We start from the raw sequence: 27,321 nt of genomic DNA, 5'->3' as shown, positions 1-27,321 counted from the left end.
CCTGCATGTGGGTCTGAGCCCCACGTGGGGCTCTGTGCTAACAGCTCAAAGCCTGGAGCCTGCTTTGGATTCTGTGTCTCTCTCGCTCTCTGCCTGCCTCCCTCCCTCTCTCTCTCTCTCTCTCTCTCTCTCTCTCTCTCTCTCTCAAAAATAAACATTAAAAATGTTTTAAAGATACACACATACACACACACACACACACACACACACACACACACAAATGGAGTATTACTCAGCCATAAAAAAGAATGAAATTTTACAACTTACAATGACATGGATGGAGCTAGAGAATATTATCTAAGTGAATTAAGTCAGTCAGAGAAAGAAAAATAGCATATGATTTCACTCATATGTGGAATTTAAGACACAAAACAAATGAACAAAGGTAAAAATAGAGAGAGAGAAAAAACAAGAAACAGACTCTTAAGTCTAGAAAACAAACTGATGGTTACCAGAGGGGAGGCTGGGGGGCGGGGGCCATAAGGGTGATGGGGATTGAGGAAGGCATTTGTCATGATGAGCACGGTGTATTGCATATTAAGTGTTTATACCTGAAACTAATATTGCACTGCATTTTAACTAACTGGAGTTGAAATAAAAACTTTAAAAAAATGATGTCCTTCTAATCAACAAAGTGGCCTTTTACACGTGGGACAGCAACTGCACCTCTGAAATAGAAAGATATAAAAAGATGTGCACAAACCCTGATTTTAACTAATGTGCCTCACCTTTTTTCACTAATGACACTGTCAGATACAGCCAAGTGGGTGGTACTCCATGGCAAAACCACCACTTGATGTCATTTCTGGTAATGCCATTTTAAGCAATGAAATAAGAAAGGCACATTTGTTCTCTAAATATCATAATGGCACCCATAAGCCTCATTGCCAGTAATCAGTTGTACAACGCCATATCATACTCCAAAGTCAGTGAGCTTTCTAAACAGAAGTTAGGAAACTTAAGTAGACTAAGAGGATGTTGCCTACTTATCTATCAGGGAAGTATAGATTTAGAAACATAATGTTATTTAAAGAATATAACAGGGGCTGCTGGGTGGCTCAGTTGGTTAAAAGTCCAACTTCGGCTCAGGTCATGATCTCATGGTTTGTCAGTTCGAGCCCTGCGTCGGGCTCTTTGCTGACAGCTCAGAGCCTGGAGCCTGTTTCAGATTCTGTGTCTCCTTCTCTCTCTGCCCCTCCCCAACTTGTGATCTGTCTCTGTCTCTCAAAAATAAATAAATGCAAAAAATAAAAAATAAACCAATATAACATAATTTTCAACAAAAAATGATAAAGATGACAAAAGAAAGAAGGTAAATGGTGTACACTTTGGGAGTCTTCATAATACCAAATTTAGAAAGTATCAGATGAGCTATGAAGAAATGGACAATATGCAATGAAGACATAGGGAAAAAGAAGAATAAAATAATCTACAATGAGCTAATTCAACTCTCAGTGAGGTTACCTGTCTGAATTTAAGGAAAAACACTGTTTGATCCATGTCTGAATAGTATTTGAAGAGATTTTTTTTTTAAAAAAACACAGTAAAATGAAAACAGCTCAGAACATCAAGTGTGCCCCCAATGGACTACCCAGAACTTTATTTTGACTATCATCCCTATCAGGACCCTTTCTTTCCATCTTAACTAAAATGGCTGTCTCTACTCAACACCTCTTTGGGTCTATTTCCTAAGTTTATCTCAATCTTTACAACTCTACTGCTTTGACAAAGGTTGTATAAATGTCAACATTTTTGGCTTTTTCTGTTGCCAAATCATTCAACAATGTCTTCCCTCTCTGCTGTTGAATCTCTTTTTCCAGTAGTTTTTTTCTCTCCATTAAACAGCTTATTGCTCAAAGTTCTTTTCGCCATAATTTTAACTCAAAATATACATGAAGGGTGAATTAATATTTAATACTATAATCCAAGAAAACTTTCTGAAAATAAAAGAATCTATATATCAAAAGAGCCCACCAGACATCTGGGAAAACCGATACAAGATGATCTACACTAAACATATCCTGGTAACACCATTAGACATTATTAGTAAAGAAATAAAAATCCTAAAGGTAGCAAGGGAAAAAGAACAAATAACATATACTGGTAAGAAAATTAAACTAGCAGCAGATTCTTAAAAGCAACATGCAAAACAAGGCAACAACAGTTTAGCATTTTCAAGAGATTCAAGGAAAAACATGTGAACTAAATATTTTAAACCCATTCAAGCTATCCCTCAGGGATCAATGTTATTGAAAAAGTGTAACACACGCAAGGGCATTTTGTACCCTTGGGCACTTCTTGAGCAATCAAGTTACTAAAGCATTAGTTTCATCCAATCTAAAGATGAGCAGGTAACTCTGGTAAAAGGACAGAGAGATGAGCATTTAATGTACTTAATTATAATTATCTAAGACCAAAACAAGGCTGGTGATAAATGAAGAATATACAAGTGACCCATGTTCTGACAAGGTAAAGTAGTAGGACTAAAAACTAAGAAAACAACATTAAGGGAAAGAGGAAAGTAAAATAAACAATAGTGAATTAGTAGTAAGTGAAGTAAAACTACCATAAAAGACTATCATAGTAGCAACAAAAGGTTAAATATGGATAAAGTAAGCCAAAAGCATCTTTAAAAGGTATAGATACCAAGGCCAATCACTACAACAAAAATATGAGCTTTCATAAATAGTCCTCCCACCCAAAGAAACCTTAAAGAATAAGATCAAAGAAAACACATATGAAACAGAGCAAATATAAATAATGAATATTTACCAAGTAGCACAGCAATGATCTTTATGAAATAAAAACTACAGAACTTGATTCTGGCCCTTGAGGCCACATAGAAACACACTAATAACAGAAGATTTTTAAATACCACTCTTGGTCAAAACAAATCAAGTGAACAAAAACTAAGTAAAGGTATAGATGACATAAATAATACAGTCAATAAGATAGAACTTTTGGACAGATATTAAACTATACACTATAAGAATACAGATATTCTTTTGGACAGATACTAAACTATACACTATAAGAATACAGACTACCTTTTTCTCAAACAGATGTGGAATACTGACAAAAGCTGACCTTCTTCTAAGTCACCAATAAAGGCTTCAGGGCATTCCAAAGAGTAAAATTATCAGAGTAAACAATATCCTGATCATCTTGTTACAAGTCTAGAATTTAATAACAAAAGTTTTAAAAAGGTCCTTCTACATGAAAATTTAAAAACCTGCTGCTGCACAATTTTTTGGTGAAGAAGAAATACAAATCTTCTAAAAGATAAAGATAATAAAAAACATATTAAAATTGATGAGTACAACATAAAGCTGTGACCAGAGGAAAAATCATGGCTTCAAACACATAGAGAAATAAAATAATTTTTAATGAAAATAAATGAAATAGATCTGAAACTGAAGACCAAGTAAAAAAAGAAAAGGGTGAAATAAAAAGATGATAAGAAATGACATAATAAAGGCAAAATCAGAAATTAATGAGATAGAAAAAGGAAAATATTTCTCAGTAATCAAATCAGAACCCAAGTGAGTTGAAAAAGAAACACCTTTATTAAGGCAGAAAAAAGGAAGAAAAAAATAATAAAAAATAACCAGAGGGAAACAACCATTGAAGTAGAATAAATTTAAAATTCAAAAGAGACTAACTACAATGCGTAACACCATAGAAATACATTTGGAAAAAAAATAAATACATTTGGAAAACTAGACAAAATGGATAACTATCACAATTGACCCATGTAGAGATAAAAAGCTTAAACAGTTCCACAGGAAGAGGTAGCTACATTACAAGGAACTGCCTCATAGAAAAACAGCAGAACCAGATGATTTCATATTCAAAAACCAATTGGTGCCAATTTAATAGAAATGGTTCTAGAATATAGGAAATGAAGTAAAACTTACAAATTCTTTTTATGAAGTATAATGTTGATACCTAAATCTCATAAAAAAAATAGTACAAAAATAGAAAATTACAGATCAACATCACTTACAAATACCTATATGAAAATACTACATAAAATATTAGTGAACATACCTCAACACCATATTAAATAAATAATGTACTATAACAAAGTGGGATTTATTCCTGGAAAGTAAGGTTGATTCAATATTAGAAGCACAGTGATATATCACACCATATTAATTGATCTGAGAAAAATGTGTAATTATTTCCATACACACTAAGTAAATCTTTGATGAAATTCAATACCAATCCCATAAAATCAAAAAATCCACTCGAGAACATAGGAATTGATGGTGATTTCCTTGATATGACTATAAGGACACACACATGCACACACTCACATACGTATACGTAGGCACACCTTAGTCCTAAAGCCAGCATCATATTTAATGGGATAAACTTCAGGCATTTCCATTAAGATCAGGAAGAAGCAAGGATAATCACTACTTTCACTACTATTTACTACATACTGGATATACTAGCAATACAATTAATTAGACAAAAGAAATCAGAGATACAAGAACCGAAAGACAACTACATCTACTTGTGTCTGAAATGCTTCCTAAGAAAACCCTAGATAATCACTACTAAAACTACCTCAAAGTCAATAAATTAATAGGATATAAAATGAATATATGGAAATCAACAATGCACATATACACAAACAATAATCACTTAGAAGATAAAATAGTAGAGTAAAATAGCAATGACAATACCAACAAAAGTGGTTTAATCTTTAAGAATAAGGGTAGCAAGAAATATAAAAAACTTAATATGAGGAAAGATTAAAATACTCAAGAGGGGCGCCTGAGTGGCTCAGTCGTTTAAGCTTCCAACTTCGGCTCAGGCCATGATCTCGCAGTTTGTGAGTTTGAGCCCCACATCGGGCTCTGTGCTGGAAGCTTGGAGCCTGGAGCCTGCTTCGGATTCTGTGTCTCCCTCTCTCTCTGCGCCTCCCCCACTCACACTGTCTCTCTCTCTCTCTCTCTCTCAAAAATAAATAAACATTAAAAAAATTTTTTTAAAAAATACTCAAGAGATAATAAATGTAATACTGATGAAATACAAAATCATTCCTTGCTGTTGAAAAGCATCTATACATCATAAAAATGTCAGGTCTTCCCCAAGTTAATTTAAAAATTTAACAAAATGCCAATAAAAATGCCAACATGTATTTTTTTTTTAACGTTTATTTATTTTTGAGACAATGCAAGAGACAGAGTGCAAGCCGCAGGCACTCTGAAGAGAATCTGAAGCAGGTTCCAGGCTCCGAGCTGTCAGCCCAGAACCTGACGCAAGGCTCGAACTCACGAACCACGAGATCATGACCTGAGCCAAAGTCAGACGGTTAACCGACTGAGCCACTCAGGCACCCCAGCCAACATGTATTTTTTAAATGAAGCTAAACAAAATAATATAGAAAGTATAAATATCTAGAGTAATACTGAAAAAGAAAGCTACAAGGCACAAAGCCTCATCAGATATTAAATTATGTTATAAAGCCTCAGATATTAATGCACTAGTATTATAATTAAACATAATTAGACAAACCAGAAGGATTCAGTAGAAAGTACAGAAATGAACTCAAGTACATATGGAAGTTTAGTATATGATAAAGGTGGCATCTAATATCACTGAAGGCAAAAAAAATTTTTTTCAAGTTTGTTTTGAGAGCAAGAGAGAGCAAGCAGGAGAGAGGCAGAGAGAGAGAGGGAGAAAGAGAGAATCCCAAGCAGGCCCCACACTGCCAGCACAGAGCCCAATGCGGGGCACAAACTCAAGAACCGTGAGATCATGACCTGAGTAGAAATCAAGTCAGACACTCAACCATCTGAGCCACCCAGGTGCCCTGAAGCAAAAAAAAAAAAAAAAAAAAAAAAAAAAAAAATAGCATTGGAAAAACTAGAAAATCATTTAGAAAATGACAACAGAGTCAACACTTCTTCTCATGTAAAAGAATAAACTCTAAATTAATAAGAGATTTAAATGTAAAAAATGAAAATATACAATTAAATTCATATAAAATCTCTCTGTGGAGCAAGGTTTTTAACCATGCTTGAATACCCATAGTAAATAAAAAATTAATAATTTGACCGCATTAAAAATAAAGGTTCACCTTCTATGTGGCAATAAAACATCACAAATATAATCAAAGGACAGAAGGCAAATTGAAAGAACATATTTGTAAAATCTGTAATAGATGATGGGCTTATATATTTAAAGAACTCTTCAAAAGAGAGGGAATAAAAAAACAAAAAAAAAGAGAAACAGGCAAAAGACATGAGCAGACATTTCACGTACACACACACAAATTATTTAAAACTAGCCCTTTTTCTAGTATCCAAAATCTATAAAGAACTCACCAAATTCCACACCCGAAAAACAAATAATCCAGTGAAGAAATGGGCAGAAAACATGAGTAGAAGAACTTCTATTAACATGAATAGAACTTCTCTAAAGAAGACATCCAGATGGCCAACAGGCACATGAAAAGATGCTCAACGTCACTCCTCATCAGGGAAATACAAACCAAAACCACACTCAGATATCACCTCATGCCAGTCAGAATGGCTAAAATGAACAAATTAGGAGACTATAGATGCTGGAGAAGATGTGGAGAAATGGGAACCCTCTTGCATTGTTGATGAGAATGCAAACTGGTGCAGCCACTCTGGAAAACAGTGTGGAGGTTCCTCAAAAAATTAAAAATAGATCTACCCTATGACCTAGCAATAGCACTGCTAGGAATTTACCCAAGGGATACAGGAGTGCTGATGCATAGGGGCACCTGTACCCCAGTGTTTATAGCAGTACTTTCAACAATAGCCAAATTATGCAAAGAGCCTAAATGTCCATCAACTGATGAATGGATAAGAAATTGTGGTTTATATACACAATGGAATACTACTTGGTAATGAGAAAGAATGAAATATGGCCTTTTGTAGCAATGTGGATGGAACTGGAGCATGTTATGCTAAGTGAAATAAGTCATACAGAGAAAGACATATACCATATGTTGTCACTCTTATGTGGATCCTGAGAAACTTAACAGAAGACCATGGGGGAGGGGAAGGAAAAAAAAAAAAGTTAGAAAGGGAGAGAGCCAAACCATAAGAGACTCTTAAAAACTGAGAATAAACTGAGGGTTGATGGAGGGGGTGGGAGGGAGGGGGGGTGGGTGATGGGCATTGAGGAGGGCACCTGTTGGGATGAGCACTGGGTGTTGTATGGAAACCAATTTGATAACAAATTTCATATTAAAAAAATAATTAAAAAATAAAACTAGCCCTTTTTGCTTTTGGCAAAAAAGGAATACAGTGACTGGATTTACACTGCCACTGTCTGGGGGAAACTGCATAAAATGAAAGATACAAATGTTTTGGATATTAAATAGGCAGCATATGACTGAGATCCTTGAGAAAATGAGGGAAAAAGAGATTAGTTGAGTCCCACAGATGCCCCAGCTTTCTGCCTGGTGACAATTCCAAACTCAAGAACAGGAAGGGAAATCCTAACGGCAGTACAGCAATCCTGACGACACAGTCATTGAATTCAGCGAGGCTCCCAAAGAGCCTGAAATTGCAGAGAGGAGTTTAGAAGAAGAGAAGAGGGAGCTACATGGGGGTAGGGGTAGGGGCAGGGGCAGGAGGGGAGGAAGTTCCAGAAAAATCTGCCTAAGTATCTCCTTACCTGTAGTATAAAAGGTGGAGCCAACAACCAATAGGAGTAGGGAGAAGAATAACTCCCAGGGTTCACAAAGAGCTGGGAGTTGAGTTCTGACCAACCAGAGTTAAGTCCTCACACAGAATTCCATTAGAAATCACAGAACTTCACAGCATAGAACCAGGAATAAACTATCCACAGAAGTAAAGGCTACTATAGACTCATTTTAGCAAAGCTTAAAAAATAGCCTCAAAATGAACATACTGTCTTGAAGAAATTAGAGATTGATTAGATTAAAAGAAGGGAGAAGCTATATAATGTAAACATTAATCAAAAGAAAGGGGTGTGGTTATATTAATATCAGACAAAGTTGAACAAGTAATATTACTAGCTATAAAAGCAAGAAATGTACTAGCTATAAAAACTCATAATCTCAATCAAAATCCTTGCAGGTTTTGGGACAGAAATTGACAAACTGATTCTAAAGTATTACAAAAGGAATTGCAAAGTAGCCAGAAAAGTCAAAATAATTTTGAAGAAAAGAACAGAGTTGGAAGACTCCTCCTACTTTCCAGACCATGAACTGTGATAATGACTGTATGATACTGTAACAGAGAATCCAGAAATAGACCCATTCATAGATGGTCAATAATTTTGACAGAGGAGCTGAAAGCAATTCACTGGGGTTCACTTCAACATCATATGTATGTATGTATACATACATATGTATGTCCCATATGTATGTCCACCCTCCCCCTAGAAAAGAGCCTTGATCCTTACCTGGCACCAAATACAAACTTGAAACAGATCAGGAATCTAAATATAAGAGTTGTATAAAACCCCTTGAAGAAAACTTATGAGAAAACATTTTATGATCCTAGCTTAGGACAGAAGTAGCACAAATCATAAAAAGAAAAAAAAATCATAAACTGGGCCTCATTATAATTAAAAACAACTGCTTTCTGAAAGACACTGATAAGAAAATGAAAAGATAAGCTACAGATGTAGAAAGCATCTGCAAACAAGTATCTGACAAAATGTTCCTATCCTTAAAAAATAAAGCTCTCTTAAGACAAATCTGATTTAAAAATGGGAGCATATAATTCACCAAAGAAGATAAAAGAGTGGCAAATATATACATGAAAGACGCTCCGTATCATCAGTCATTATATAACTGATGCACATTAAGACTACTAGATATGACACCACATTTACCATAATGGCTAAAATTTTAGAAACTAATGAAACCAAGTGGTGGCAAGATGTGGAGAACTACACATCACTGGTGGGAATGTATAACAATGGTACAACCGCTCTGGAAGACAGTTTGGCTGCTTCTTTTAAATTAAACATATACTTCCATATAATCCAGAAATCCCACTCCTAGTTATTTACCCAGAAGTTGTTAAAACATATACCTACATAACTTTATGTGAATGCTTATAGCAACTTTACTAATAATTGCCCCCAAACTGGAAAAGACACAAATCTCCAACAGGTAAACAGATACCCTGTGGTAGTTTTCCATGGAATACTACCTATCATTAAAGAAGAATCAACTACTAACAACTACAGCCCAGGTAAATCTCCCAAACATCATGCTCGGTGAAGGAAGCCAGACACAGGGTATATATCCTATAATTCCATTTTTATATGACATTCCTTAAACATGCAAAAACTATGGGGGCAGAAATCATCACCAGCGGTTAGGGAAGTGAGAGAAGGGAACTAAGTAGGCGTGGGGGAAGGACAGAAAGTGTGAGGATGATAGGAACATTCTGTATCATGATTGCAGTGGTGGTTATATGATATACATGTGTCAAAACACATCAAGCTGTACAGTTAAAAGGGTGAATTTTACTGTTTGTAAATTATACTTCACAAAACCTAACCTTAAAAAAGTATGCAGACGTTTACAGGATTTTAATATACATTGCCAAATTGCCCTTCCATTAACTTAATTTCTTCTTCTACTCCCATTTAATTTACATTCCCACTGGCGGTCTACAAGTGCCTGCACTTCATCAGCTCGATATCATCAGATTATTATTTCAGGCTTTTCCAATCTGATACATTCTTTGAAAATGTTACCTCTGCATCTCTCTTCTTTTTAGTGATGGTGAACTATTGTTTATCCATTTCTGACAGCTGTATTTCTTCTCTGTTCTGTTAATTCCTTTTAGTCATTGTTTTAAGAAAATATTTAGTGTTTTTCTTATTAATTTTTTTGAGTTTGATACATCTCCTCAAATATCTGTCATAATTCTACTTTCCATTTTGTCATTTCTTTCATTTGTTCAACTTTTTAAACGTAGACATCTTAAAGTTGGAAATTTCTCAATATTTTCTAGGATCTGTTCTTTAGTACCATTATTTAAAAAATTTTTTCCTCCTCCTCAGAGTTCAGGTAAATATTCAACTATGACTTTTTAAATTTTTTATAGAGTCAATTTAAAAAACGTTAAATCTCTTTGGTCTGATACAGTGGCTACCAGCCACACGTAGTTATTGAAATTTAAATTAATTTAAGCTATCTTCCTGTGTTTTCTTCTGGTTTTATGGTTTCAGGCCTTACATTTAAGTCTTTAATCCATTCTGAGTTAATTTTTATGTGTGGTATAAGAGAAGAGTCCAGTTTCATTCTTTTGCATGTAGCTATCCAGTTGCCCACCATTATTTATTAAAGAGACTATCCCTTCCCCATTGTATATTACTGGTACCCTTCTCAAAGACTAGTTCATTGTATCTGTGTGAGTTTATTTCTGAGCTCTCTGTTTTGGTCCACTGTTTTTATGCCAATAGTATACTGTTTTTATACTATAACATTGTCATATATTCGAAATCAGGAAGTATGATGCTTCCAACTTTGTTCTCAAGATTGCTTTGGCTATTCACGGTCTTTTGTGGTCCCATACGAACCTTAGGATTCTCTTTTCTGTTTCTATGAATAATGCCATTGGAATTTTGATAGGGATTGCAGTGAACCTGTAGATTGTGTTGGGTAGTATGGACATTTTAACAATATTAGTTCTTGCGATCCATGAACATGGGTCACGGCAATGATTCTTTCAACTGACACTAAAAGCATAGGCAATGAAGACAAAAATAAACAAGTAGAACTACCTCAAACCAAAAAGATTCCACACAGCAAAGGAAGTCACCAACAAAATAAAAAGGCAAACTACTAAACTGGAGAAAATATTTGCAAACCATAGATATGATAAAGGGTTAATATCCAAAATATAGAAGAACTCATACAACTCACTAGCAAGAAAATAAGCCAACTGAAAAATATACAAAGGACCTGCACAGACATTTTTCCAAAGAAGGCATACACATGCCCAACAGGTATAAGAAAAGGTGCTCAATATTATCATCAGAGAAATGAACACCAAAACCACAATGAGACATCACTCAATACCTGTTAAGATGGCTGTTACGAAAAAGACAAGAGATAACCAGTGTTATCCAGTGATAACCAGTGATAACCAGTGGGGAGGATGTGAAGAAAAGGGAACCCTTGTGTACTGTATAGTCTTTATGCAAAATAGTCAAGCAGTTCCTCTGAATGCAACTATTATATGATCCAGCAATCCAACTTCTGGGTATATACCAAAAGGAAAATAAATCATTATCTTAAGGAGATATGTGCACTCTCGTGTTACTGCAGCATTTTTCACAACAGCCAAAATAAGTAAATAACCTTACTGTTCACTGATGGATGAATGAATGAATAAAGAAAATGTGGTATACACATGCAACAGAATTATTCAGCCATAAAAGGAAATATGGCATTTGTGACACCATGGATGAACCTGGAGGACATTAAGTCAGACACAGAAAGACTGTATTATCTCACTTATACGTGGCATGTAAAACAGTAAAACTTACTGAACCAGCAAGTAGAAAAGTGGTTGCCAGGGGCTGGGGGTGGTGGGGGGGGGGTGTGTGTGTGGAGGAAATAGGGAGATGTTGGTCAAAAAGATGAATAAGTTCTAGGGCTCTAACATACAGCATGGAGACAACAGCTAATAATGCTATGTACTTCAAATTTGCCAAGAGTAGATCTTAAGTGGTCTTACCACAAAAGCAAACAAAACAGTAGCTATATGAAACAAATGCATTAATTAAATTGATGATGGCAATCACTTCACAACATATACATCATCACTTTGTACACCTTTAAAAAATCATGTTGTACAACCTAAACATATGCATTTTTTTTGACAATCCTACCTCAAGAAAGCTGGGGGTGGGGGAGAGAAAGCAAGGTAAAATAAGAAATTAATTAATAATTAAGTTAAATTTAAAATTCAGTTCCTCAGTCACACTAGCCACATTTTTTAGAGATTCTTTTTTTTAAAGCAGTTAATTTATACTCAATTTTGGCAAATTTAGAGCAATTCAGGTAAAACTGAGTGGAAAGTACAGTGAGTTCTCTTATACCCACTGCCCCTCCCCCCAGAGAGTCTCCATCTCATACCAGAGTATTACATCTGTTACAATGGATGAACTTACATTCCTTACACAGCAACACATCATTATAACTAAAAGTCTATAGTTTGCAATAGGGCTCACTTTTGGTGTTGAACATTCTATGAGTTTTGACAAATGTGTAGCAACATATATCCACCATTGTAGTATCTTACAGAACAGTTTCACTTCCCTAAACATCTTCTGTGCTCTGCCTATTCATCACTCCCTTCCCTCTAAGCCCTAGCAATCACTGATCTTTTTAGTGTCTCCATAGTTTCTCCTTGTCCAAAACCTTGTAAAGTTGGAATTATATAGATTTTCACTTAGTAAAATGCATTTAAGGTTCCTCCATGTCTTTTCATGTCTTGACTGCTCACTTCTTTTAACATTGAGTAATATTGCCTTATTTGGATATACCACAGTTGATTTATCCATTCACCTATTAAAGGACATCTTCATTGCTTCAAGTTTTGGCAACTATGAATAAAGCTGCTATAAACATGTGTGTGTAGGTTTTTGTGTGGATATAAGTTTTCAACTCCTTTGGGTAAATACCAAGCAGTGTAATTGCAGATCATATGTTACGAATATGTTCAGCTTTTAAAGAAAACGCCAAACTGTCTGCCACAGTGGCCATATCATTTTGCATTTCCAGCAGCAATGAATGGGAGTTCCTGACATTCTCCATCCTCATCAGCATTTGATGGTACACTACCCATGTTTCAGGTGCTGGATAGCCACACGTGGCTCATGGCTACCATACTGGACAGTATCATATAGAATATTTCCATCATTAGAGAAAGTTCCACTGGAAAAGCTGCTCTGTTTAAGACTTAAGTGTTTATACAGTGAAAGGGGAGCTAATATGACTTTTAATTTTTTTTTCTCTGCACAAATCCATCCCTTCTCCCACTGAATTTTGATAGTTCTTTATATTCACTCTGAAGGTCAAATTTCAGCCATTTTACTATATGTCCATTAACAAATTAACCCCTCTGAGTCTCAGTGTCCTCATCCTAATTACTTATCAGTTTAGTGCATTAAATGAGATAAGCAAGGTAAGATAAATCACAACATTCATCATGTTAATCCTCATTTATAAACTCTCCTGGGTTAGGAGTTTGATTTTTGAATGTCTCAGTGTGATACTTTGAGGATCCTTACTGAAAGCAAAAGCTTAATACTGTACTTACCCGATCTGGATTTCTATAACCTAATAGTAGATTTGCTGCTTTTATATCACCATGAACATATTCATTTTCATGTATATATTCCAGAACATCCAACTATGAAAAGAAATATATAAGGTTATACTAATGTCTATTTCAAACTCATGATCAACTTGAACATTTTGAATATAGAATAACATGTATTTTTTCTCACTAACAATAACAAAGTGACATATTATACAATTATGTGTTTGCCTATTCTCAAATATCACATGAACTGGTCACTTATCCTAGAAAAAAAGTTGAACAACACGATCCTCAAATATCAAGTGTTTTAATTAAACTTCTGATGAAAGAGGACCGAGATTCAACAATGCCGATACCTATGTTCCCGACAGCCTGGTGGCCAAATCACACTGTGCAAGGAGGAAAAAATCCGAGATACACTATACAATAATCATGAAGCCCACTCAGGAATTCCTCACCCAAGCAATGATTATAAATCAAGTTTTGGAGACCACAGAACAAAACACCGTGTCCATGAGCTCAGAGAAAGGCATTCTCCCTCTGGACAGTAATAGGAAAAAAACCTGAGCTTCATCTTTAAAGCCCTTGAGCCTTACATATTACCTTCACCCAGTGCTCAATAAACATTTGCTGGCTGGCTAAACGGATGAATGGATGAACGGGAAAATTAGCGAGTTCTATTTGCCACATCCCAACCTGGCATGAGTAGTTTCATTCTATTTAAAATGGAAAAAATAAAATGGAGCTTGGGCAAACCCAACACAAACAAGATAAGACAAATATGTGATATAAACAAAATGTGTGCATGGGTGCTATTAAGATTTCATTGCTTCTTATTTGGCAAAGTATATATTATTCATTGCCATACTAATTACTGCCACCATCCCAAACTCGTAATAAAAACTGCACAGCGCCCCATACTGTCACATGTTTAGTATGGAAAATAATATATTTTGCCATAGTTTGCATTGTTATAAATACAACTGACAAAAGAGAGGTTATTCTTATAGCAATGCAAGCTTGTTCTGATATGTAAAACAAAGCTGTGAGGGGAAAAAAAAATCAGACTGTAGAACCAATGCCTAATTGAGTTTGTAGTGCCAAACACAGCACATTCTGTCACTTACAGAGCCCACTGTTATCAATTTCACCAAAATAGCCTCTACCCTAAATAACTGACATTTCTAGGGCAATAATCCTTCATTCTCTGATAATTCCACAAAGGGCAACGATTTGTGTATTGTAACAAGTAAATAATCTGAAAATGAGGCATGTGAAATAAGTCATTCCTTCTTACCATTCGGATACCTAGCTGCAGGACAGTTGACTTTTTAAAAGTACCATTCTGGTCTGAGATCTTCTGTAAATCTATTCCTAGTCTTTCCATTACCATAAATCTGTAACTATAAGAAGGAGACGTCAAAAAGAGATCTTAAGATAGCAATGCTTGAAACTGCCTATTTATGAATTTGAAACAAGGAAAAATACCCTCAACCTAACAACGAAGAATACTGCAACCTGAACCATTAAAGAATGAGTGTACGTTAATAATCTTGCTGTTCTTTTACAGAAAAATACTAGTCAGTATTTACTTTGCAGTTAGTTTTCTAGAAGAAGAGAATGTTGTGCTGAAACATTCATACTCACTCTTAGACCATGAAAAGAGAATACTCTTTCTAAATTAAAGAGTCCTGAGTTTGATTCATTTTGACTCCATCACCTTCTCACTGTGTGACCTTGAACAAATTATTTGTTTGGACAGAAATTTTTATTTATATTTGCTTCTTGAGCTTATAAATCATAATTACTTTCTCCATACATATACAAATATGACTTTTTTAAAAAATGTACTTCCTTTCTGTTTGGCACCTCCACCCCTTCTTGTCTTCCCTTAACAGATCCACACCAGCCCCTATTCTTTATTGATCTATGTATACACACATGAACACAGACATAGAGGAATTTTTGTCCTTGTTTTACAAAAATGTGATCTTATTATATGCACTTTTCTGCATCGTACTTTTTTTCATTAATAGCTCACTGAAATCCTTCCAAATCAACTGCATTAGCTCTCTTTGTGATGTCTGTTTACTCGGGGTGGGAAGGGATGGGGAGAGGCAGAGAGAGAGAATCCCAAGTGGGCTCTGCGTGCTCACAGCATGAAGCCCAACACAGTGCTCGATCCCATGAACTCAGGTCATGACCTGAGCCAAAATCAAGAGTCGGACGCTTCATCACCAAGCCACCTATGCACCCCTCAACTGGTATAGCTGTAATTGATTCCTTTCATGGGCTGCATAATAGTACATGATATGGATATACCATGATCTACTCAGTCACTCAGTCCTCTATTAACAGCCCTTTACTTTGTTTCCAGATTACTGTTTGTTCATTTTTTAGTGATAGCATTTGAAGACCATTTGAACAAAGCACTGAACACTGAGCCTATTTTCTCACTTAGGAAAGAAAACATCACTATTTTAAAAGCTATTGAAAAGACCAAATGGGATACCTAACCAATAGAATTTTTTTTTCTTTTTTAATTTTTTTAATGTTTATTTTTGAGAGATAGAGACAGAATGTGAACAAGGGAGGGGCAGAGAGAGAGAAGAAGACACAGAATCTGAAGCAGGCTCCATGTTCTGAGCTGTCAGCACAGAGCCGGATACGGGGCTCCAACTCACAAACCGCGAGATCATGACCTGAGCTAAAGTCGGATGCTTAATCAATTGAGCCACCCAGGTGCCCCGAATTTTTTTCTTCTTTAAAAACCACTACTCAGTTATTTATATGTGATGGCTAGCCATATGTGGTGATTTTAAAAATATTTGCACAAATTTTTTCTTGTGCCTCTTCTCAAGAGATGAAGTTTAATTGAATCTCCTCTTACATATGGAGTAGACTTAGTGACTTGCCTCTAGCAAAGAGACTACAGTGGAAATGATGTGATATTACTATAAGATTTGAAATAAGTCAAAGAAAGACAAATACCATATGTGGAATTTAAGAGACAAAACAGATGAACATAGGGGAAGGGGGAAAAAAGAGAAGGGAGCAAACCAGAAGACTCTTAACTATAAGGAACAAACTGAGGGTTGTTGGAGAGGCATGGGTGAGGGATGGACTAAATGGGTGATGGAGATTAAGGAGGGCACTTGTTACGATTTGCACTGGGTACTGTATGTAAGTGATGAATCCCTACATTCTACTCCTGAAACTAATATTACTCTCTATATTAACTAACTAGAAGTTAAATAAAATTTTGATAAAACAGTTTCAATTATAAAAAGGCTTTGGCTTTCTTCTTGGATGCATGCTCGTGTGTGTGTGTGTGTGTGTGTGTGTGTGTGTGTGTGTGCGCGCGCGCGCATATGCTCTCTTTCTCCCTCTCTCTCTCTCTCTCTCTATTCCTATTACTTCCTCTAGGGAAAGCCAGCCACCATGTCTTTATAACATTGAGGCAGCCTATGGAGAGACCTACATGATGGGAAAGTGAGGCTTGCCAATAGCTACAGCAGTGACCTTGAAAAGAGATCCTTCCCCAGTCAAGTACGGAGATGACTGTAACCCAGCAGGCAGCTAACTACATCCTCACAAGTCCCGAGCTGGTAACCCAGTTATAGAAACTGATCATGGAAACTAAGATGATATTAGTCTGTTGTTATAAATCACTATGAATTAGGTAATTAGTTACATAGCAACAGGTATTAGACCACGTAAGAAACAGTCATAGAACAACACTTGATTATAATAATTGCATTTTACCTTCTTCCCTTGAATTCAGTAATACCGGATCCATAAAACATAGGAATTCCTAAATAATCAAGTTGTTTGAGTTCTATCCAGTTTTTGACTACAAAGGCAAATTTAACAGGAAAAAAGTTATTTAATTTTAGAAATGTTATTTCTCACTTTTACATAGATCCTAAAACTTATTTAGCTAACCTAAGTAGAAATTAGACTTCCTGGAAAATGTTTTAAAGAATCTAATATCTATCTATCCAGTGGCTTTTAAATTCTCTGTCACCATAATTAACATAAAAACATATACAGAAATTTTAAATTAAATCAATTATAACCAAAACAGAAGTAGTCATGGTCATAAAATGCACTGCTATCATATACTCAAATCTTTCTATTCATGAAAAAAAATTCATTCCCTTATATGTTAAATTCCAAAACATAACATATGCTCAAAAAATTAAAATAAAATAAAATATAACATATGTTAACTACCAAAGAATCAGTAGAGAGATGGCTTTTTCTTTTCCATTACTTAAAAATCTAAAGCCATGGTGGTTGGAAAAAATAGAAATTGGGCAGAAAAATCATTTACTATGAAATTGTTATACAGAAACTTTTTTGACTAAATTTAGTCTAAAAAAGTCAAATCCACTGAAATCATCAGGTAGTTTATTCTCCACTTTTCTACCATATATGTTTAATGTGTAAGACAGCTCTACGATAGATAATCAATGTTTAATGGATTCTATTTGTCACCCTGACATAGTTTAAGCAGTTAATAAAGACTACTTTCATAACATTTAGGTTTTATTAAGGAAAACAAAGTTAATTATTGAGTCTAGACTCATTATTCTTTTTCTTAAGCATAATGTAGAGGATCTTGACTATATTACTTTTATTCATATCAACTTCTGTTAAGTTTTACTTTGTCCATCTATATTCTACTGTATTTATAAAATGTTTCACTTATTCCTCAGCTCTGCTCACATTCATTTCTCATTAAATTCCTCTAACTGGTCGTTCTCACATGTGATTTCCAGCTCCAATTGATTTTCCAACATTCAAGTTTCTAACACTTTTAGCTTCTAAAAGTTCTAAAAGTTTTAGCTTCTAAATGTTCTAAATCATTTCAATGTTTAATCATTTCCATACACCTTACACTAATCCATTCTATGGCCATTCCTTTTGTTTATATATCTGCTGCCCATTTTAATATATTTTCTTTATTACCTTTGACTCCACATGGTTTTCTATTAAAAATTATGATTTCATTCTACTATCTTTTACACTTAAAGAACACTTAGTAGCTTAGACCAACAACCTAATATTGTATGTAAAGTAGTGGAAACAACTTTGATTTGAAATATATAACTCATTATGTATGTAATATCAACATTTATATACCATCTATCTTATTTTTATATAATAACTAATTGTATCATTTTACAATAAAATTTGTGATTGAAAAGAATTTTCCAGAAGGCCAGAAAAGAGAAATATATTAACACTCACTTCAGCAAACTATACAGAAGTAGCTTGCTTTGCTAAATTTACTTACTATAGTCTTTTTTTGCAGCTCTTTGATAAAATTTAAGTTCTGAAAATAATGGGCCATTTTCCTGATATTCCTATAAAAGATAAGAACAATTAATTTTATTAGGAAAAAAATCTTAAAGATAGATTTGGTATTTCAACTGTGAAAATATGAGTACACATTGGAAATATATAAAAGTGCTTGAATAATTTACTATAAAATAGAGGCATCAAATTTCCATTAAAAAGCTCAGAAAGCACTAAACTTGGAGAATCTCATGTTTAAATTTAACACCTGTAATGCTGTCTATACAATCTTACACATGAAAGTAGTCTTCTTATGGAAAGAACCTGCTAAAAATACTGACAACTGGATATACACACATACAAAGATATTCAGCATCTACCAACATGGACATCAGGGTAGATATACTGTAAACTACCCTGGGGTTCATTCATACATGATACCTTTATTAAGTGTCTACTACATTTCATCCATTGTGTTAGGCATAGGGGATACAAACAGAAATAAAACCTCATCCTCGCCTTTAAGGACCTTACCATCTAGAGTAGAAAGGAAGGAAGGGAAGAAATAAGAGGAGAGATAGCTAGATAGGATACAAAGATGATAAATGTCAACACAGAAGAACAAAGTTCTCCAATCTTTACATTTTAAGAATGTGAAAATATACCATAATACTATATTTATCGATGAGTAAAATTAGAAAACCTAAGAAACAGTTTTACAAAGATACCAGGAAAAAGCAGAAAAGAAAAAAGTGAAATACAAATTTAAGAGCAATACTCACCACTTTTATTACATGTCTTGCATCTTTATCTGGTTTATTTGTGGGGAAAGCTGCAGAACAAAACACAAGGGGGGTGGTGAGAATTGGGTTCACAATTACCGAACACCTACTATATAGCAGACACTGAGCTAAGCACTTCACATATATTCACTTATTGCATCCTCCCAAGAACTTCTTATGGTAGGTATTATCTCCATGTTACACAAGATCCGACTAAGGTTCAAAAGTTGAATAATTTGCTGAGAAGTATCAGATTGGGGATTGAAACTCAAATCTATCTGATGCCAGAGCCCACACTTTGCCATAAACCATATTCAAATATTCAATCATGGAAAACAACAGATATTAATCACACAGATCCAAATGTAGGGGAAAATATTTTCTAGATGTACAGCATTAAACCCAGTAAATGATACATATTAAAATCCACTGATTCAACGTTACTAAATTAAAATCTATGATAATTCAGAAAGAAAAACATATGCATCTTAACTAAAAAGTTCAGAACAATTTCTATGTGGCAAAATTCTAAAATAAATCAAGTGATAATGATAAACTCTTTTAAAAATCATCTTCTGACCCTGGCAATCCATCATTCCTACATTAAAGAATGTGTATCTCGTAATTATGTGCATTTCAATTTCATTTTATCTTATTATTTGCCATTTGTATTTTAGATATAGCAATTCAACTTCTGAAAATTCCACTGTTCAAATTTTTAGATCCAATCGATCCTTTCATCTCCGTTAACTAAATTATTTAAAAAATTATGTTTTTCAAATCTTGGTATGTTGACTTGTATATTTATTTGTGCTATAAAAATCTAGAAACTTGCCATTCATCCATTCATTCTTCATCCATGCATTCCTTCATTCATTCAACCAGTACTTCTTTACCATGAGGCTAGGATTTGCAAGGCATTGTGTTAAGTGTCAGTATTATGTTTAAAGGAAAGTGAAAGGAAAGATGGTGAAGCTAGTATTCGATATGATTAAATATCAGCACCTAACAAATGGAGAACAAGATAAAATTCTTCAGGTAAATTTTCAGTATGTTTATCAAACACTGTCCTCTTATGACTACTTCTAAAATTTCTCCTACTCCATGGACTTTCTTTTATTTCACATGATAGATGCAAAAAAAAAACAAAAAACAAAACAAAACACAAATTTACTAAAATATGTCAATTCTACTTTACAGTAGAGTCAACTTATGCACATTTTTTTAACCACTCTCCAAAATTTTTAACATCAGAAACGTTACCAACCATTTGAAGAAACTATTACTTCAATGTTAGTTGATACTGGATACAAATTATGAACCCAGACCTCTTTACAGTAGCAAAAAAAAATTAAACTTGTCTAGATCAAGTAAAACTCTCTTTTTGCCTTGATGTATGTAAATTCATTCCACTTTCACCCATGCAAGAGGAATGGATTATCCATATCTAAAGCAAGAAAAAACAAAAGAGAGTATGTACAGAAGAAGGGGTCCAGTCCTGTTATAGAAGAAATAAGAAAAGCCTTTCTTCCCACCCTACAGCAGACTATTTTTACTAGTGCGGTGCCCAAGCCTGGGGAGAAACAGCCCTGTCCTAATCCCGGTCCACTAAGTACAACACTGGCTCTGGGAAAGCTGCAATGGGCTACTCCTTGCTGATTTCAGTCAGTATAGCCCTACCACTTAAAGTCTGCATCTCCCTTTCACATTATTCACAGGAACATAACTATATGTTGACCTATATTCGAAACATCCCACACTTGTCATCTGATAGCTACATAATATTCTCCATAAACTTCCAAGTCAGATTATATTGGAAGGCCTAAATCTAAAATCAATGGACTAGAAAGCTCTTGGAGATGGATGTTGAACAAATAAATTGTCCTAGTTACCATGGAGGTCTCTTTTTGGTAATCCATCAATTAATGAATGAAACAAATATTTATTTTCTACTGTAAGCTAAACCACATTCTAGCTGGTATTAAAAGATTAAACATTTGTAATTAAAAAATTAAAAGATAATGGAAAACAGACATAGTATGTGCTTTTATAGTCTAATGGAGAAATCGGACATTCATCAAATACTCAAGCACAAGTGCAAAACTTTAAGTATAATAAATGTAAAAAGGGGGAGGTAGATAGTAATAAGAGGATGCATAATTGAATCTATACAAAAGGGAATTATTGAGCCAAACCGTTTGAGAAGTGATGTTGGGCCAGATGCAAATCTGGTTAATAACTTCTGCCTAATGAAAGGTTTTAAAAACTTGAGGTATAGGTGGAGGATAGAAAACACATAATTAGACATGCATTCTGAGCATATCACTACACTACAGCGTGGAGAACAGACTGAAGGGGAACCAGAGTAGACACTGGACCCATCAGTAAGGATTTAATTTTGATTGATCACAGAAAAGAGGACTACAGCTTGGACTAGACTATCAATGGTACATAGATTTCAGAGATTTCAGAAAGCGAAATTGGTAGGACTTGATGATGGAGGAAAAGGGCTCTTGCTTGTTAGATTACTGCTGATTAATCTATTAGGGTTTGAAAAGAATGCTCAATCATCGACAGTGACAGTGTTGACAGTAGAGCAGTCTCACACCTCCATTTAAATTTCTGATGAGATAAATGAATAAACTTAAAAATATTTTTTAAAGGGGCACCTAGGTGGCTCAGTCAGTTAAGCGCCCAACACTTGGTTTTTGGCTCAGGTCATGATCTCAGGGTTCATGGGTTCGAGCCCTGCATGGGGCTCTGCACTGACAGTGAGGAGCCTGGCTGGGCTTTTCTCTCTCTCCCCCTCTCTTTGCCCTTCCCTTGCTTTTGCTCTTTTTCCCCCCTCTCTCTCAAAATAAATAAATAAACAAAAATAAATTTCTGATGAGAGCTCTGATGAGCTGCTAAAAATGCATCTTGCACATATAGAATATCTGCCCTCCTAGCACTTTTTCCTATTCACTACGAAGTCTATCTGGTTTTTCCCTTGAGGAACCAAACCTCCCACTACCCACGTGGATCTAGTAGGATTGCTTCACACAGTACTCCCGCCCTTACGTCTCAGAGTTGGGCACATGGCCAAGCCTGGCTAATTGGGATATACAAACCCACTGGCCACAGCAACCAGTTCAGAAAGAGCAACATGCCCCAACTAGGTAAAAAGTTACTCCCTAAGATTTGACATTAAAATGCAATGTAATACAAGTAGACCATCAGATGTAAGGATACCAAACCCTAGAAAGCACCTTCCTCAGTTAAACTGAAAATAAAGTCTGAAAAGTCAAATCCAACACTGATAAAAGTGAGGTTAAGGTAGGAAGCGAGAAAGGGCTCTGTGGACATTGCTTAAGCCCTATACTATCCATACCTGAAGCCAGAAAAAGCCCTATACTTCTCAGTGATAAGAGTTAAAAAAATCCCCTTTGTTTAATACATTTGAGCTTCTGACATTGGCAACCAGGTTTACACAGAAGGCAACTAGAAAAACTAAAATATGATGAAGTCTGATAAAAAATGTCAATAAAGTAGCACACTAGATAAACCAAAAACCTTGTATAAAATAAATAGGATGCTGAATATAATAATCAAACTTTCTTATAAATGAAGAGTTCATCTAGTGAAATAAATAAACAATAAGGAAGTCAAAAATAAAGAGAAATCTAAAAACCACAGGGAGCCTTAATGTTCTAGGCTAGGTAGAAAGGCTGCCCACTCTGGATAAACAAGGACATTAGTGTTAAAGCTCTCTTGGGAAAAAGACAAGTCCCTGGGTCTGCAAGAGGCAGACATTTGAAGTTAAGATGGCCACATAAAGTCAGAATTTTTAAAGTGCTATGTCTTGTATTAGTGTGAAACATTAAAAAAAGAGAGCGAAAGAAACAGGGAGATGGGGGAAGGGGAGAAAGTGGGGAGAAAGGAAGGGAGGGAAGGAGGGAGAGGAAGGAGAGGGAAAGAATAAAAGAAGAAAGGGAATTCACCAATGACAAACACAGAAAGAAAAACAAAAAACCCCACCTTATTTTGGCCTAGACCATGAGTGTGAGGCAAAGTACAATCTTTCCTGATAATTTATTCTGCCAAAGTTGCCTTCAGGAATTTGAGGCTCAAATTCACACAATTGTATGGTACAGGGGACTTGAAGTCAAATGGTAACCCAGAGCACCTTGCAGAAGCAAAAGAAACAAATCTTCAAGGGACACACTGGACTCCCATGACCTCCAGCGATAAAGCATGGCTACAGATGAGGAAATGATCCAACACTACAAAATAGTAAAGAAAATAAACAAAAGGCATAAATCCCAAGAAACTCAGACCTCCCATATAGCTCAATTATCTGCTTGAAATGATAACAGACACAAAGTATCAGTAGCATAAGAAACAATGCAAAATATTTTATGAAAAAATGAACAAATTGATTGTAATTCAGAAAGCATCAGAGAGCTATAAGAGCCAGTGACCAAGAACAAGGAATACATTTGAACTCCAGGATGAAATCTGGGAGTAAGTTTGAATTTGGAATAGTCAAATACTGGAAACTACCTGCACATCTGTCTTCATTAGAATGTGTAACACACTGTACTATAGTCATAGCATGAAACACATCGTAGAAAAAAAATGAGTGAAATACATATACTGAAGAAATATAAATATATCTTAGACATAATGGTAAGTAGAAAAAAAAACATAAAACAGAATGCATACAGTATGCAATATATAAGTATGCAATATAAGTATGCAAATATAATTTTTTAATTATATGTATTTACTTATGTATTTATTTATATGTATTTAATTTTATGTATTTAATTTATATGTATTTAATTTTATGTATTTTATTTATATGTATTTAATTATATGTATTTATTTAAGTATGCAATATATAAGTATGCAATATATAAGTATGCAATATAAGTATGCAAATATAATTTTTTAAACCCACAAATTATATTTGTTTAGGGATACACACGTACACTGTAATAAAAAACAGTATAATTAAAACCATAAATAGTATAGACTAGTGTTGTTACTAATACAAGGGAGGGAAGAGATGTTAGAGGTTCTAGAGTGCTGGTTATTTTATATTAGTTTTATGATATATAATTTATACAATTATATATATATAATATATATATAAATATATATATTATATATATGATTATATAATTATATAATATAATTATATATATATATAATATATATAATATATAATTATATAATTATATAATCATATAATATGATAAATAATTTTATGATATACTATAAGAATTTCCCACACAGGAAATAGAGATATAAGATATGAAGAAGAGATTATGAAACATCAAGGAAATATGTGACAGTAACACAATTTTCTAAAAAGCTCCAGAAATAGAGAATAGAGAGAACAGAGGCCAGGCACTTCTGACTAAATAATATCTGATAACTTTCAAATACCGATAAGTCATGAATCCTCTGATTTAAGAATTACAAGTCCACAAGATAATAAATCTGCACTCCAGCCCACCATAGTCAAAACTGCAGAACATTAAAGACAAAGTTCTAACAAACAACTCGATAGAAAAGATTAGATTACATACAAAAGACAGATGAAGTGACAGCAGACCTAACAGCAACAAGGCAGTAGGAAGACATCGAATAATATCATTATTCGTATAATATAATATATTCATATGCTGGGAGAAAATAATTATCAATCTAGAATAAGGTGCACTAAAAACATGAACAAAAATAACGAACAAAACAGGAACATGATGACTAGAGTTACAGGGTCGTAATGCCATGTATTTATTAAAGAGAAACAAGGAGACAATGATTAGCTTCATAGTTTATTAAATCAAGAGAGTGTACTGAAAGTTTACAGGCAACCTCTACAATAATAGAAATAAAATTGATAACTTCAAAATCTATAAGGGAAAAAAGAATTTTAAAAAGACCTAAAAATAGGAAGATAGGCAAAAATAGAAAAAAAAGAAGATAGGAAAAGAACAGTTTTTTTTTTTTAATTTTTTTTTTCAATGTTTATTTATTTTTGGGACAGAGAGAGACAGCATGAACGGGGGAGGGGCAGAGAGAGAGGGAGACACAGAATCGGAAACAGGCTCCAGGCTCTGAGCCATCAGCCCAGAGCCTGACGCGGGGCTCGAACTCAAGGACCGCGAGATCGTGACCTGGCTGAAGTCGGACGCTTAACCGACTGCGCCACCCAGGCGCCCCAAGAACAGTTTTTTTAAAAGGCAGAGAAAATATAAAATCTGATGAAAGACATAAATACCAATTTTATATCAATTTTTAGCCACACATTTTTTCATATTATATTATCTCTGAAATTTGAATGCATCTTATAACTGAAGACATCTTACAGTTGCTGTTGACCACACAGCAGTGGAGTATAGTACCTGCCTATACAGGTACAAACCTAGCCCCGATGTCTGTCTTCACTTCCGTTGAGTCTTCTACATTGCTGGCAACGTTACATGTTACAGTTAATTGTCATTTACAATGATTTGTGCATGTAGAAAAACTAATTAACCAGTCCAAAACAGAAAAGTGGTACCTAAACTTGATAGTAGTCAAAAAATGTTAAGACAGGTCTGTACCAATTGAGTACTCTATGAGTTCCACATGTAAGACTATTTTAAAGGTACTGTGTTCTAGTTTAAAGGGAAGTATTAGGCATTAGATATAAAGCAGGTCTTATATAAACACAAAAAGAATGATTGAAGAGACAGATAATTATGAACTTTTAAGCATCTAATGGAGACTCAACATATGTACATAAAATAATGATGTATCTTATAATCACAGACATCTTAGATGTGAAAAAACATGCCATAATCATAATAAATTTGAGTAGACTAACTTCACCAGTAAGAAAAGAAGCTGTAAGACTGTCAGAAAAATAGATAAATGCATACTATATATGAGACATAACTAAAACCTAGCGATGCAGAGAAAATGAAAAGATAAATAAACTAGCTAAAACAGGCTGAAAAAAAGGCCAGAATATGTATTTTCAAAATTATAGAAATCTGAGGACAAAAGAATTACTAGATATAAAGTTAGTACCACTTAATCATTAAAAAAAAATGATTCAATAGAAAAAAATTAATTCAATGGAATGACTAAATTCATGAATTTGAAAACATCTGATAATGTACCTTCATAATAGAGAAATCAAAACCACCAGAATTATAAGAAAAAAATGAGAAAGTGTAAAAATCATGGAATATTTTAAAATAATCCATAATGTATAGGCAAGTAGACAAAAATAAATTAGAATAATACAATTAACAGTTTTTATCTAAAGGCCACATAAAATAACAAAACAAATAACATACATTCTTTTCAAAAACAAAACATTTTTTAATTGCCTATAATTTTACCCAGAAAGGTTTCCTTGAATATCAAAGAATAAGAATTATTAAGGCTACATTATGTCACCATAATGGCTAGGTCCTAGGCCAAAGAAGAAATCACAATGGAATTTAGAAAATACATAGCACTTGTTTATGCCCCGGTGGCTCAGTCAGTTAAGTATCCGACTCTTGATTTTAGCTCAGGTCATGATCTCAGGGTCATGAGTTTGAGCCCCTCATTGGGCTCCGTGCTGACAGCTCAGAGCCTGGAGCCTGCTTCAGATTCTGTGTCTCCCTCTCTCTCTGCCCCTCCCCCCCTCATGCTCTGTCTCTCTCTCTCTCAAAAAATTAATAAACATTATTATTATTATTTTTTTAATGGGAAGGAGAGGACAACTGGGTGGCTTAGTCAGTTAAAGCCTAACTTTAGTTCAGGTCATGATCTCATGCCTCGTGAGTTCAAGTCCTGCATTGGGCTGTCTGTTGTCAGCACAGAGCCACTTCAGATCTTCTGTCTCCCCCTCTCTCTGCCCCTCTCCTGCTCTCTTTCTCAAATAAATTTTGAAA

General features: G+C 34.6%; 1 protein-coding gene across 9 annotated transcripts in view; it reads right to left on the bottom strand.

Annotated features, from left to right (window-relative positions):
- The window catches only part of VRK2 (VRK serine/threonine kinase 2), a 103,926-nt gene that overhangs the window by 55,762 nt on the left and 20,843 nt on the right, over positions 1-27,321 (bottom strand). For 7 of the 9 annotated variants that reach the window (XM_023251682.2, XM_023251681.2, XM_023251685.2 and 4 more), the window contains 5 exons: positions 19,400-19,449; positions 18,616-18,685; positions 17,079-17,166; positions 14,611-14,716; positions 13,311-13,403 (listed from right to left, as the gene is read on the bottom strand). In XM_023251682.2, the coding sequence (XP_023107450.1) occupies positions 13,311-13,403; positions 14,611-14,716; positions 17,079-17,166; positions 18,616-18,685; positions 19,400-19,449 (407 nt within the window). The other 2 variants (XM_023251684.2, XM_019827244.3) reach the window with 2 other exon arrangements.

This window comes from Felis catus, chromosome A3, assembly GCF_018350175.1.
Source record: "Felis catus isolate Fca126 chromosome A3, F.catus_Fca126_mat1.0, whole genome shotgun sequence".
Lineage (NCBI taxonomy): Eukaryota > Metazoa > Chordata > Mammalia > Carnivora > Felidae > Felis > Felis catus.
Note: the sequence above shows the minus strand (reverse complement) of the source record. Positions and strands in the feature narration are given on the sequence as shown.